Consider the following 13,610-nt stretch of genomic DNA (forward strand, 5'->3'; position numbering starts at 1 on the left):
CGTTAGTGTCTGCCGTGCAAGAGTATGACACGGCAACGCGAAGGACTGCTGTAGCTGAGCGAGCATTGGCGTCGGCTAAGGCTAGTATCTTCCTAGCCCCTCCGAAGTGGGGGAAGGAGAAGCAGATTGTAGTGGAGAACACGTCAGTTTCCGTGACTCCAAAGAGGATAAGAACCTCGCCAGGAAAGGGAAGACCAGGCGGGCCCACGAGACAGACGCTCGAGGTCGCTGATGTCACCCAACAGGGAGAAAGCTGGAGTACCGTTTAAGGAGAAACACGGGAAACAGTAAACGCAGAAGGAAGAGCGAAAAGGACAGCAGACGAGGAAAGGAAAACCTTCGGCTCAACAGAAGGCGCCAAAGGGATAGCCGTGCTCGCCACAGCCAATGACGCGACGACGTATGCGGCGCTGCTCAAGGAGGCCAGAGAAGACTCGCTACTCGGGGATTTGCGGGAAAACGTGGTAAGAATCAGGCGTACCCGAAAAGGCTCTTCCAGTTGAAGAAGGAAACTATTTATTACCAAATCGATAAATGAAAAGTGAAGTTAAAGCCCTAAACCCGAAGACGGTGATTGTGTGCAAGCACCTTGATGAAATCTCGACGGAAGACGAGCTGAGAGGTTCACTGAAACAGCAGTGTAATCTGGATGAGGTGCATATGACGATCGGGTTAAAGAAAGGATACGAAGGAACTCGAACAGCGATATGATTCGTTTACCCGTAGCCACTGCTGATAAGGTCCTGGAGGTAGGCAAAGTTACGGTTGGATGGTGGAGATGCCCATTGACAGCCGCTACACGAGTAAATAAACAAACGGAGAAATGATTCGAGTGTTTGGGCTTTGGACATTTGTAGGGGTTTGCAAAGAACCAGATAGACCCGGAATGTGCTCAAAATGCGGGGAGACGGACCATCTTGCGAGAGACTGCACGCAGAGACCAAAGTGCTTCGCACTCCAGCGGACGGAAACGACCATCAGACGACTTTAAATGCACTGCTTACAAGCAGGTGATACAAATTATGGACAGATTCCCCATTCAACGCTCATACAAGGGCTTCGTGATCGCTAAAATCAACGTCGACTTCGTGTGCAGCTGTTACGCTCCTCTACGGTGGATAATGGAGCAATTCAGCCTAAGGCTGGAGTAGTTAACCGATCAGTTGATCGGTCGGAGGCCGGTGGTGACTGCAACGCCTGGGTTATGCAGTGGGGCAGTAGAGTAACCAACACAAGAGGTTGTATCCAGCAGGAAGTTCTAGCGAAGGTAGACGTACGATTGTGCAATGTAGTTCTGTTAGCACATTTCGGAGAGACGGGACTTCATTGACGTCGAACATGGATTGGAGAGTATGTGAAACGTATACCCATAGCGCTCACAAGACGATTCGCTTCTGTATCGGTCAACGGAACCCTGCTGCAGCACGAAGAAGGATGACCGGCGAGCGAAAATGAAGACGAAAGCCGCCAACAAAGACCTCTTCGTTGAGGCACTTCGACCAAACTGTGGGACTGAGAAAGTGGATGCGGCCGGTCTATCAAGAAAGATGTGGTGGCTTATAACCGCAGACTACCCAAGATGCAGTTCGGAATCTGCAAAGGAGCATCGATAATGGATGCAATTCGGACACTGCTCGAGAGTGCTGAGAAGGCATCTAAACAGAAGCGAAGAGGATATCGATACTGCACTGTGATCATGATAGATGTGAAGAAGGCATTTAACAGTGCCAATTGGGAAGCCATCGCTGCAGCACTGCACAGATTGAGGGCTTCCGACCATCTATGCCAGAACCTGAAGAGCTACTTCCAGAGCAGAGTGCTGTTGTACGAGACGAGCGAAGTGCAGAAGTCAATTCGTGTCACACCGGGCGTTCCTCAGGGCTCCATTCTCGGTCTAACGGGATGTACGATGGGGTCTTGATACTGCGGCTGCCCAGGAAAGTGAAAATCGAGAGTTCATTACTAACGGTGATGGGTGAGTCACATGACGAAGTGGAGGTGTCGGTGTCTGAGATAATTTCGGGACCAAGCTGCAAATAGCTCACTACAAGACGGAAGTGTTGTTGGTCAGTAACTGCAAAGCGGTGCAGCGATTACAGATCGACATTGGAGAGCACGTAATTGTATCAAAACGTGTACTGAAGCAATCGGGAGTGATAATCGACGACCAGTTGAGCTTCAACAATCACGTCGACTACGCCTGCGAAAAGTCAGCGTAGGCAACGAACGCAATAGCGAGAATCATGCCAAACGTCGACGGTCTGAGAAGCGGCACGAGACGTCTGTTATCTACTGTTTCATCGTCGATATTTCGATATGGGGTTCCTGCCTGTGGTTCGGCGTTGAAAACGAAGCAGAACAGTGAAAGCAGGCATTCCGGCTGATGGTCGTACGAGTGGCGAGTGCTTACAGAACAATAACGTCGGTGGCAGTACGCGTTATCGCCGGGATGATTCCCATCGGCATCACTCTGGTTGCAAGGAGACTGGTCCGAGCGGACTTGTTGGCTAAGTGACAGAAGAAGTGGGACAACGCGGAGACAGGAAGGTGGACCCACCGACTCATCCCAAATGTATCGGCTTGGGTGCATGGAGAAGTGAACTTCCATTTGAAGCAGTTATTTCCCGGCCGCGGATGCCTCCGGAAGTACTTGCATCGGTTTGGACATGCTTCGTTACCTATTTGCCCGAAGTGCGTGAACGAGCGACACCGAAACACGTCTTTGAATGCTCTAGATTCAGAGAAGATCGTACAGATATGGCTGGTGTGACAGTGGACAATATAGTCGAAGAGATGGGCCTCCGTCGATGTTAACTAGGTCCAATTCCGTCGATGTTAACTAGGTCTACCGTCAGGGACCAGTTGAGGAGTACGCGACGTAGCTCCGGACCGATCTCGACACCCTACCGGGTAGCTCGTGAGTAGCTCCACCGCCGCCGAGGATTATACCGAGTAGATCACTAGCAGTGGGTCGTTGGAGCGTTAGTTAAACGTAAGCTAAGTTCCATCCGGAATCACTGAACATGCCTCAGCACCTGCAGGGGGGCCCGTTGGGTAGACTAGGTTCATCGCTGGGGACAAGAGATCGCGATGAAGCGGGGAGCCAAATGTAGGTCTGAGGGGAAGAAGGGTGAAAAAGAGTGTTTTAGTAGTTAGGCACGAAAGTGAGTCATGAGTTCCACACAGTGCCGATACACTACAGGTCAGGCTTTTGAAGCTTTTTAAACCTTATTATAAAAAAGAACAGACATTTACAGGAAAATTTATGTTATTTTGCTTGAAATTACAAATATTTAGAAACCAAATACATTTTGGAAGGCTTTTGCTAAACGCATATTGATTTAAAATGATATGTATGATCATATTATTTAAGAAAATTACATTTATATTTGGAAAACAGGAAAATAGGAAATTGGGAAACATGTTTAAATTTATTTTTGAATTCCATGATGCAAGTACATTGAAAAATTTCCAATTACTAAAGGCATACGACAGAAAAAAAAATTGAAAAAATATGATAATGGGTTTTTGTAATTTTTTAAATTTATTTAAAAAATTCAGTTTTTTATTTCAGATAATAAATATATTTTCGCAAAGAACCATTAATTCACTACAATTCGTTCTCGGACAGCTTTGTGTCCCAAATTGTGATTTTCGAACAATATTTGTTCAACAGTAAAACAAGCAAAAACACATACGCCCTTGAGTCACAACACAACTGCACAGGTCTACTGTAATAAGAATTATTTACTGTGGTTTCTTTTCAAAACGCCAAAATAGAACGTAGAAAAACATTCCCGACTCACCTGATCATCCGAATCGATCGTATCCGGAATGACGTCCGGATTCTTCTCGTCACTCTCGTTCCCATCGTAATCCTTGCTGGCCACACTTTTATCGCTTGGCCCGGGTGAGGAGGTGCGCACCGTAGTGCTTTGGGCCGTCTCCTTGTTCCGCCGGCGGCTGGCACCGCAGGGAAATTTCAGGGCCAACACAATGGCACAGCTTCCAATGAGCACGGCCGCTCCTAGTCCAATAGCAATCGAAAGGGTCGGTGTCAGAGGCAGTGGTGATCGGGGACGCTCTGCTGGAGGGGGTAGAAACGAACCAGAGGGAATAATTTTATAATTTGCATTTTACAGAAGGCTAACAAACCTTTCTCCGAGTTCATTTGCTTCTCCGGAAGCCGCTGCGTGGCGGCACTCATCACGTACGGTTCGGACTTGCCCTTGGAATTGAATGCGTACACGGCCAGTTGATAGATCGCACTGGGGTGCAGATTCGGCACCGCAAACCGAGGCACCGGTGAGGTATTGTTGAAGCGTACCTCTTGCGACTGGGTGTCCCGAAGTTCCAGGAAGAACGATTGCGCCAGTCCTCCGTTGAAACCTTCGAAGCATCGGACTTGCAATGATGTCATGGAGACATTCGCCAATGTGCAGTTGTGCACCTGGTCGGGTCGACCTGCAAAAAGGTAAAATAAACAGAAGGGGTTGTATTGTCGAGTTGTTTACAGTGGCCACCCATCCCACCCCAATCCAGTGATGCACTATGCAGCAAAATAATAATCCAGCTAGCGTTCTGGCAATGCAAACGACACGAATGTGTGTCGAACGAAACCGGTAGCTGGAACCGGGTCCTACGTGAGATAACAGCAGAGGTGAGTTCGCATGGAGTCACAAACAATGGAAAGAAATATGCTGCTGCAGCTGAGCTGTCTTCATTTATTCTAAGGCAAAACCAAACACCCTTTTGCACAAGTCCTACACAGCAGCACTGGCATACAAACCGAGGCCCGTTCTTTCGACCCATTTGTGCATGTGGGAAGAAAGCACCTGAAAAGAGCCGCCCAGATACAATTAGTTCCTTCAGAGCAGTTTGTGTATGTGTGTGTGTGTTTGAGTCTATGTAGACTGTCCTGTGCTTGAATGATTCACGCTTCGGTGCTTAGAACGGAATAGAAGTCCTACATATTTACACAGAGCTGCAGTTATGCTTTCATTAATCATATAATTATACGGTTGGGCAATCCAAAACATACCTAATTCAGTGTTGGTGAGTTTCGTTGCAGCATCAAGTAATTTACGTACTTGACGTTTGGATTTTGTTTTACATACCGGATACAGCATTTGGGGATGTTAATGAGCATAGCAAGACCTTGGGTGGGGGCACATCTAGCGAAGGATTTGATGCAATTTCGACACAGTGATGATGTGAGTGGTTTGTGTAGGTTCTTCGGATGGTGTTTTGGTTAGTTTGTCTTGGTTTTGTTTTTAGCGCCATGAATTAGTTGTAGTCATGCTTGAGCCAAACTAGAATGAGCTATGGTGGTTGAGACTTTCAGACAATATACATTGTATGTGCATAATAAATTTTATTGATATGGAAACGTCTAGAATGGATTAAAATTTTCAGATGTCTAGAGAATTTTGGTAGAATTTGCAAGCTAAAATCGGTTATTTCCCATTACACAAAATCCTTTGTTCTCATAACAAAAAGTAAACATCTCCAACTTATTTTTTGTCTTTCTCCTATAAAAAGGCTATGCAATCGCTCTGAAAACTTAACGAATTCGGCAAATGTCTGTGTGTGCGTGAGTATTTTTTTTATAATTGGGTTTAAAAAAAAGCTTCAAAAGCCTGGCCTGTAGTGTATTGGCACTGGGTGGGACTCACGTTCGTGCCTAACCACTAAAACTCCTTACTCTTTCACGCCCTTCTTCTCGAATTGCGTGAAGGTATTACTTTGTGGAGGGGGCTCGTTGTACTTTCGTCGCACCTCTTTCTTCTACTCTATATCAGAGCCTCACTTGGTTCAAGAAATGGCTCGACCTTTGAGCTTTGATTTAACTCTCGACTATTTTCCATCTATTACGTCGCCGTTTAGAACTCGTCCCCATGAGCCATATAAAGGTGCTGATTCCTTGAGGCATTTAGCTCTTGTATCCGTGAGCCATTCAGCTACCGGCCTTATCACGATCTATTTGGATAGCCATCGACGGTGAACTCATCCTACTCCGACCAAAACCCGCTTCCGTGAGCTATTTTGTTCCCAGATTTATCGAGATCAACTCGGATATTATCCTACTCCGACTGAGAGCTCCCCTGCAACGGAATTTCTCTCGGAACCGGTGTTTGTTTCGTGAGTCAACTATTCCATTCCATTCTCGTCACGATTCTGTCGGATAGTTCACGGCGGCGAATCTATCCTACCGTGTGTTCTCCGGCAGTAGATTGCTCCCTATTCCTTTTCGTGAGCCATGTACCTACCCGCTTCGTCCCAATCTACTTGATCTAGTCCCCGGCGGTGGACCTAGCCTACTCAACAGGCCAGCCAGTAAGTACTGAGGTCCATCCAGCGATTCCGAATAGAGCGTAGCTACCGGTTCACTGGCACCCTAACGAGCCACTGTTAGCTATTAGACGCGGTCTACTCGATCTAATTCCCGGCGGTGGATGTAGCCGGCTCACGAGCTAGTCGGTAGAGTATCGAGATTAGTCCAGCGATTACGGTGAAGCTTGACATCCGGTTCACTAGCGCCTCGACGACCCAAAACTGGTGCTACGTCGCGAACTACTCAACTGGCCGGTTGACCCACTCTACACCATCAGAGAGTTCCCTGGCGGCGGAAATTCTCTCGAAACTCGATTTGTGGTTACACGGCGGCATTCTGGCCAAACGCGCTAATTTGTTAGTCCCTTTGTCACTTCCTCTGCAGCTCTGAGATTATACTCGTAACCACTCTGATGACAGCGTCCCAGATATGCTCGTCGTGGCATATCTCTTCGGCGATATTGTCAACTGTTACACAAGGCATACCCTTTCGGACTTCTTCGAACCTAGAACATTCGAAGACAACGTGCTCCGGTGTCTCTTGCACGTTCACGATGCAGGTACTTCCGGAAGCATCCGTGCCTCCTCTCTATGCCTTCTATGTACCCAACCCGATACATTTGGGATAAGTCGATGCGTCCACCTACTTTTCTCCGCGTTGTCCCACTCTTGTTGCCACACAGTCAACGAGTCTGCTCAGACCAAGCTCCTTTCATTACGTGCATTTCTCCGCTGGTAGGATTCCACGTCCTCAGCCAGAGTGATGCAGATGGGGGTCATCCCGGCAATTACGCATACCGCCTCCGGCGAAATCGTTCTGTGCGCACTCGCGGCACGATCAGCCAATACACGAAACGTGCTAGTCAACTTCGTCCGGTTCCGATTTGAGTTCAGCGCAGCAGCCCAGGCCGGTACGCTATACACTAGTATTGAGGATGAGACAGTGTCATTGAGACACCCGCCGGGCTGCTTCTTGCTCCTCTGTTATTCAATCATTGCCAATGCGTTAGTTGTTCTCGCAGCCTCTTCACATACATAGTTGACATGGCTATTGTAATTTAACCGATCGTCGACCATCACACCCAGGTGCTTCAGCGCACGTATCAATTAGATGGATTGTCCCCCGACGCTGATCACGACACGTTGGGTTTTTTACGGTTGCTAACTAGCACTTTCTCGGTCTTGTGGTGAGCCAGCTGCAACTTGACGTCCACGATGCCTATTGTCTCTGCCGGTAACATTTCCACCTCCTAAAGTGTCTCGCCGTTTATCGTCAGGACAGCATCATCTGCAAAGCCGACGATCTCTACACCCCTGGGCAGTTCCAGGATTAACACTCCGTTGCGCATTATATTCCAGAGCGTTGGAGCGAGTATGGAGCCAAGAGGTACTCCCGCCGTGACCCTAATCGATCTCTTCCTTATGTTCGTTTCGTAGACCAGTACTTGGTTCTGGAAGTAACTTTTCAAAACGTTACACAGATAGTCCGGAACTCGCATTCTGTGTAGCGCTACGACGATCACCCCCAGCAAGCACAATTGAACGCGTTCTTTGCGTCTATCGTAACCACGGCGCAGTAGCGATTACCCCTTTTCTTTTGCTTCAATGCTTTCTCCAAGCTCGCGAGGACTGTATAGATGGCGTCCACCGTCGACATCCCTTTCTGGAACCCAAACTGCCTCTGTGATAGCCCGTTCTCATTTTTAGTGAAGGTCGTCCACTTGTTATGGATGACCCTTTCCAGAAGTTTACCAAGAGTATCTAGTAGGCAAATGGGCCGATACAATATTGAATCTACAGGTGACTCCCCTGGTTTTGCTAGCAACATCAGCTTCTGGATCTTCCATCTATCCGGAAAGTAGCCTTTGTCCAGGCATTTCTGTGGAACTAGCCTGAATATGTTCGGAAACAGCAGGATCACCGTCTTCAGTGCCACGTTGGGGATACCGTCTGGACCGGGAGCTTTCTTCGCATTCAACCCTTTTGCCACTATGAGAATCTCGTCGTTGAAGACTCGCTTGTTCCCAGCATATTTACCGTCTACATCAACGTACGGTTTAGGTGGCCATGCGGTTGGGTCGTGCTTCGGGAAAAATCCCTTCACGATTATTTTCAATTTGTCAGCGCACTTTTCAGCTGGCGTCGTTGAACTCTTGATCTTAGTCATCACGACACGGTAAGCGTTGCCCCATGGGTTAGCGTCCGTTTCTCTGCACAGCTTCTTGTAGCAGGTGAACTTACTAAGCACCATCGCGCATTTAAAAGCGGGCCTAGCCACCCGGAATGTCACCCTACCCTCTTCTCTGACTGCCTCAGATCTTGCTCTCTGAACGCGTCTTCTGGCTTTCAGGCAGGCATTACGGATGATGCTGACCCTTTCGTTCCACCAATGTTTCAGACGCCGGCAGTTCCTCGGCTCCGGTTTTCCTCGGCATTGATAGCTCACCGGCATTAGAAATAAGACCAGGGCTGTCAGTACAACGTGTTTCCACTAAAATAACTTTTTTTCTACTGCCGCTCGCCAGTCTTCACTCTCCGCGTCACAATGAAATTCCGTTCAGTGGATCGCCTGGCAGTCGCTGTGTGTGTGTGTACTGCTCACTAACTCGCCGATTCTAGTTATCCATCAGCGACGCGCTGAAGAATGTTACGTCGATGATGGATTCCTAGCCGTCTTTACGGAATGTGCTAGCTGAACCTTCGTTGCACACACCTACGTTCAGCTTCGGCAATGCTTTCAATAGGCTGTAACTTCTTGCGTTGCTCAGCCGGCTACCACACTCTGCGGCCCAAGCGTTAAAATATTCCCCTATAACAACCGGCGTTCGCCCGACTAACGAGTCGGTTAATGTGTCCAGCATCCCATTGTACTGCTCTGGTGTCCATTGTGGGGGTGCATAACAGCTACATACGAATACGCTGTTGATCCTAGCGATCACGAAACCGCCCATAACTTGGATTGCTGCCATCCCTGCACTATCCACCACCCGGTTACCAATATCGGAGGAACACGTCGCACTTCGTTTCTGTTGTTGACTGCCACAATAGTTGCTATGCAATGTCACAATGATTAAGATTAAGCTGGGTTATCTCCTTCATCATTGGTCTGCCTTCGCCTTTTTATAATCTGGGCATACGAAGCCTCCCGTCATGTGGTCTTTTTCGCCCTCATTTGTGCAGAGCAAGCACTTCCGTTGCTTTGTGTAGTCTCTAGCAAAGTGTCCTCTCTCCCCACATTTTCGGCACAGATCAGCTGTGTCCGGGCCTCTACAGTTTCTTGTTTAATGGCCGAAACCCAGGCACCTGAAACACCTCTTCATTTATTTAGTGGCTCTAGGGATCAATTGAAACGAGCATACCGATCATCCGATTTTGATCTTACCGCTCGACATAAGCTTGTTGGTTGCGTTTGGCGATAAGTGTATAACTGCAGTCTGTGTGCCACTGTAGGCCTTCCTCAACCTGATTGATATATGCTCTTTCTCCGGGCTACATTGCTCTATAAGCGCGCACTCCTCACCTCGTCTGTCGTTGTGATGTCATCCAGTCATCCACTCGAACACTGCTTCCTGAGCTAAAGCTCTCACATTGGCTTCTCCTCCCACCGCTTCTGCCACGAGTTCCCGATAGGCCGAGCTCTTGATCAATGGATCTTTCTTCAGCTCGAACAGCATCTCGCCTTTCTGAGTACACCTGATTTGTATAACGTTCTCCTCCAGCTCCTTCAGCTTGGGATCCTCTCTCACACTTTTGAGGAATGCAGCGTACGTCACGCGGTCGGTTGGTTTGACGACTAGAGCGTCTCCCCTATACGTCTCCTGGCGCGATCGATGGACTTTCTTCTTTCGTTTTATTTTCTTTCTGTTTTTTCCTCCTCTCTTCTGCGGTTCGTCATTCACTTTGCAATTGTCGGTTGTATTTCACCGACCTTCATGAGCTTCTTCGGTTCCTCCTCCTCTACTGGTGTTTCCATTACTCTTTTCACAGAACGAGAAAACCGGTCACCCTTCGGCATCTCATAGGCTTCTGCTTCCGCTATCCTTGGTGTTTTCAGCGTCTTTTCGGCGTTTCGCTCTAGTAACGCCATCTGTTCGCATTCGGCTGCTGCAACGGCGGATTTGATGTTGATTACTAGATCCTTGATCTGTGCGTGCACGTTGCCCTTGCTTTTCACAAATTCGTGGAGTTCTTCGATGTTTTGCCTCAACTTCGTCACTTTGGGTAACCCAGACTGCTGGTCTTCTTGGATAATGCTTGGTTTCGGCGTGCGCACCTGAAAACCTATCTTTCCTTGGTGTACAGTTGGTTTATCGCCGCTCGTGCTCGCTGCTGCTGCTGTTGCGGTTGCACTTGTTCGTTATTCTGGGCCGGCGACCTCGCTAGCACACCTTTAGCGAACGCCCTAGTAACAATTGTGGTTTTATGGTAGTTTTATAGCCACTAATAAAACTTAGATTGCACTTGTAGCGTGCTATAAAACTTCAATTGTTACTTGGGCGGGTTCACCACAGTTGCTCCGTTAGAATTTTTCTTATTGTTGTTGTTTTTGTCTTCTTACATGCTTGTGGATCCCAACTCCAAGCCGCTATCTACGCCCGTAATAAGTAGTCGCCTCACATCATCCCATAGTTACCTTTGCGAGCAGTAAGGTCGCGTGCAAGGGTTGACGCGGTCCTTCAGGGGGAACCGCGTTCAGAGCCGGATCCGCGCTAGTTAGGAGTCTTCAACTGAGCCACTTCCACCGGCTAAGGTGCCGTTTTTCGAACGCACCTGTAGAGCTACCAAAGTTTTATTGGGACAGAGAGCAGCCAGTACCATTAGTCCACTCGCCGTTTCGGGGAAGTGTCACCCACCCTTACTACGGTAGTGGAATGGCGTGGCTGTCGGTCCGCGGATAAATTTCGATGAAATCCTTATTCAAATCCGTGTTCTGCTGCCAGTATGCCGTAATTCTGATCTTACTGATATCAATCCAAATGTGCCGGTAGGCACTCCAGTTGGGTGAGGGTGCTTTATCCATTTTTTTTTTCAGAAGCCGCACCGACTTACTTCGAAGGAGTAGCCTTTGGATTTATATGGCTATTTCTACAGGTTTAACAGAGCCCAACACTGCCTTGCCCCACCATATCCTATCAAGAGTCCCCAACTCACAGTAGGTCCCGGGGGGGGGGGTCGTTAAGTCTTTGTACTTCTGTCCTCCAGTTCCTGCTGCCCTCATCCCTTAGGGCGTATGTGTATGTGTGTGCGTGTATGTATGTAAACAACAAATTTACATCGGTTACTCGGAGATAATCGAACCGATTTTACCAAACTTAGTCTCAAATAAAAGGTACAAAACGTTTCCATAGGCTGCTATTGAATTTCATCTATTTCCGACTTCCGACTTCTGGAGCTACGGGTTGCAGAGTGTGGTCACGCATGAAATTCGCTGGTAAATCGGAATAGGAATTTATCTAAGAGATGAAAAGTTTCATAAAATGTGTTCTAAATTGTTTGGATTTATAGTTTCAGCTCATTGATGCTCAATTAAACCTAGGTTGAACAATTTCGGCGGAATCGGAAGCTTCGTGAAAGTGGTTAAGTTCCTGAATTGAATGCATATTTGTTTCTCAGGAATGTCTTACTCGATTTTCTGAAATTTAGTCTCAAATGAAAGCCACAATATCCCTTTTGACTGCTATTAAATTCCATTAGAATCGGAGTTCTGGTTCCTGTTTTACGAATCGAAGTATGCTTAAGTGTATATTTTTCTTTATTATGCTTGAATTGAACTTGTAAAATAAACATGATTTGATTTTATAATGAAAATTTGGGCCAATTTATATACATTCATGTTTGATCAATATTTGATCGTAACACCCTTTAGAAGCCGTTGAACAGAAACGTTTGATTTCAATAGCGTTTGGGTTGAGCGCCATATATACACAATAAATGTTTCGATTCCTATGATTTTTCTTTTTGAGCTGATTCTAAAATTCTTCAAAAATTGTTCAAAATTAAGCTAATTATATTTGAAGTTGTAACTTAGAACGAAAATGGCAAAATTCAAATTCCACATGTTTGTTGCAAATATCTGTATGCTGTGGACTATACTCCGCCATCTCACATCCCCCAGTTCTTATGCCCTAGTTTACCAATTCTCCCGTTCCTAAGAAATATTGAAACAAAAATTAGGTTGTATCTTCGCACATATCTCAAGCTTACTACTATATCTCGGTATGATACTTGGCTTTCTATTTCGGCAAATCAATTTGTAGTGATATAATAATGGCAAATCTACTGCCAACCATAAACTTACCCATCAAGCTATCACATCGAAAGCACACAATGTCCGGACACCATAACACTCTTTGAAGTTCAACCAGAAAAGTTGTAATTAAACTCGTATGCCAAAGACACCCAGACACGTTGAATCGTTACTGAGCATCAAACCAGCATGCCAAGTTCCAACCAGAAGCCCAACTTCCGGCAGTGGTTAATTAGATCCGTCATGGCCGATCCGGACTGCCAAACGCACCCAGTCCGGAGTGGCGCTCAGGATGCCTCAGCTTTGGCTGACAATCGTGATGAGATATCCCACACCGACATGTCATTCGCTACACTTCCGGTTCGGCCATTCCTGGCCGGAGGATGATGTGGTATTCGTGAAGGTGTCACATCCTTCCCCTCTTTCTCCCCCTGGATCAACAGCTTGGTCGGTCAATGCCAATGGTTCAACAAAGTGCGCGCTGTGACCTGTCCTCTGGTTCCAAGCAGTTGGTGGGCAACAGTCAGTGGTGTGGTTGGGAGGGAACTACCGAACTGCTGTCAGTTGCAATTTGCGACCAGTGGAAAGCTAAAATTCACTTAGCGCTATTGAATGCGAAAGGAAACGAAGGCGGTAGTAATTTGATTCTGCAGCTGGTTGCGAGCTGGAAACCGAGCAGGTGGAAAATGGTTGATTGCGAAGACATTTTGCTGGCTGATGGTGCTGCTGGTAAATAAATTATCAATTCTCTTGTATTGTTGAAAACATTAAATTGCTTTAAAAAGTTTCCGACAATTTTCACAGGATACTGTGGCACTGCTATGGTTGTATTGGAAACTGACCTGGAATCGTTCGTTTTCTTTGACAATGACCCTTTGAATATGCTCTGTCCAAGAACGTTAGCAATGTTTGCGTCCAATCAGTTGTTGTTTTTATAAACGAATCATGCAACTCTGCTCTTAGTTCGAAAACAATATTTAATTGGGCGTAAATTGTGCTCTGTTGCGAGTATAATGTTTACTTGCGGCAG

General features: G+C 47.0%; 1 protein-coding gene across 3 annotated transcripts in view; it reads right to left on the bottom strand.

Annotated features, from left to right (window-relative positions):
* Positions 1-13,610, bottom strand: part of LOC131677633 (hemicentin-2) — a 709,680-nt gene that overhangs the window by 18,717 nt on the left and 677,353 nt on the right. The window contains exons 12-14 of one of the 3 annotated variants that reach the window (XM_058957532.1): positions 4,156-4,464; positions 3,807-4,087; positions 3,698-3,731 (exon numbers count right to left, since the gene is read on the bottom strand). In XM_058957532.1, coding sequence (XP_058813515.1) covers positions 3,729-3,731; positions 3,807-4,087; positions 4,156-4,464 — 593 coding nt within the window. In that variant the 3' untranslated portion in view covers positions 3,698-3,728. Of the gene's footprint in view, positions 1-3,697; positions 3,732-3,806; positions 4,088-4,155; positions 4,465-13,610 lie in introns of those variants that run through there. The other 2 variants (XM_058957531.1, XM_058957529.1) reach the window with 2 other exon arrangements.

The sequence above is a fragment of the Topomyia yanbarensis genome, chromosome 1 (assembly GCF_030247195.1).
Source record: "Topomyia yanbarensis strain Yona2022 chromosome 1, ASM3024719v1, whole genome shotgun sequence".
In the NCBI taxonomy this organism is placed as follows: Eukaryota; Metazoa; Arthropoda; class Insecta; order Diptera; family Culicidae; genus Topomyia; species Topomyia yanbarensis.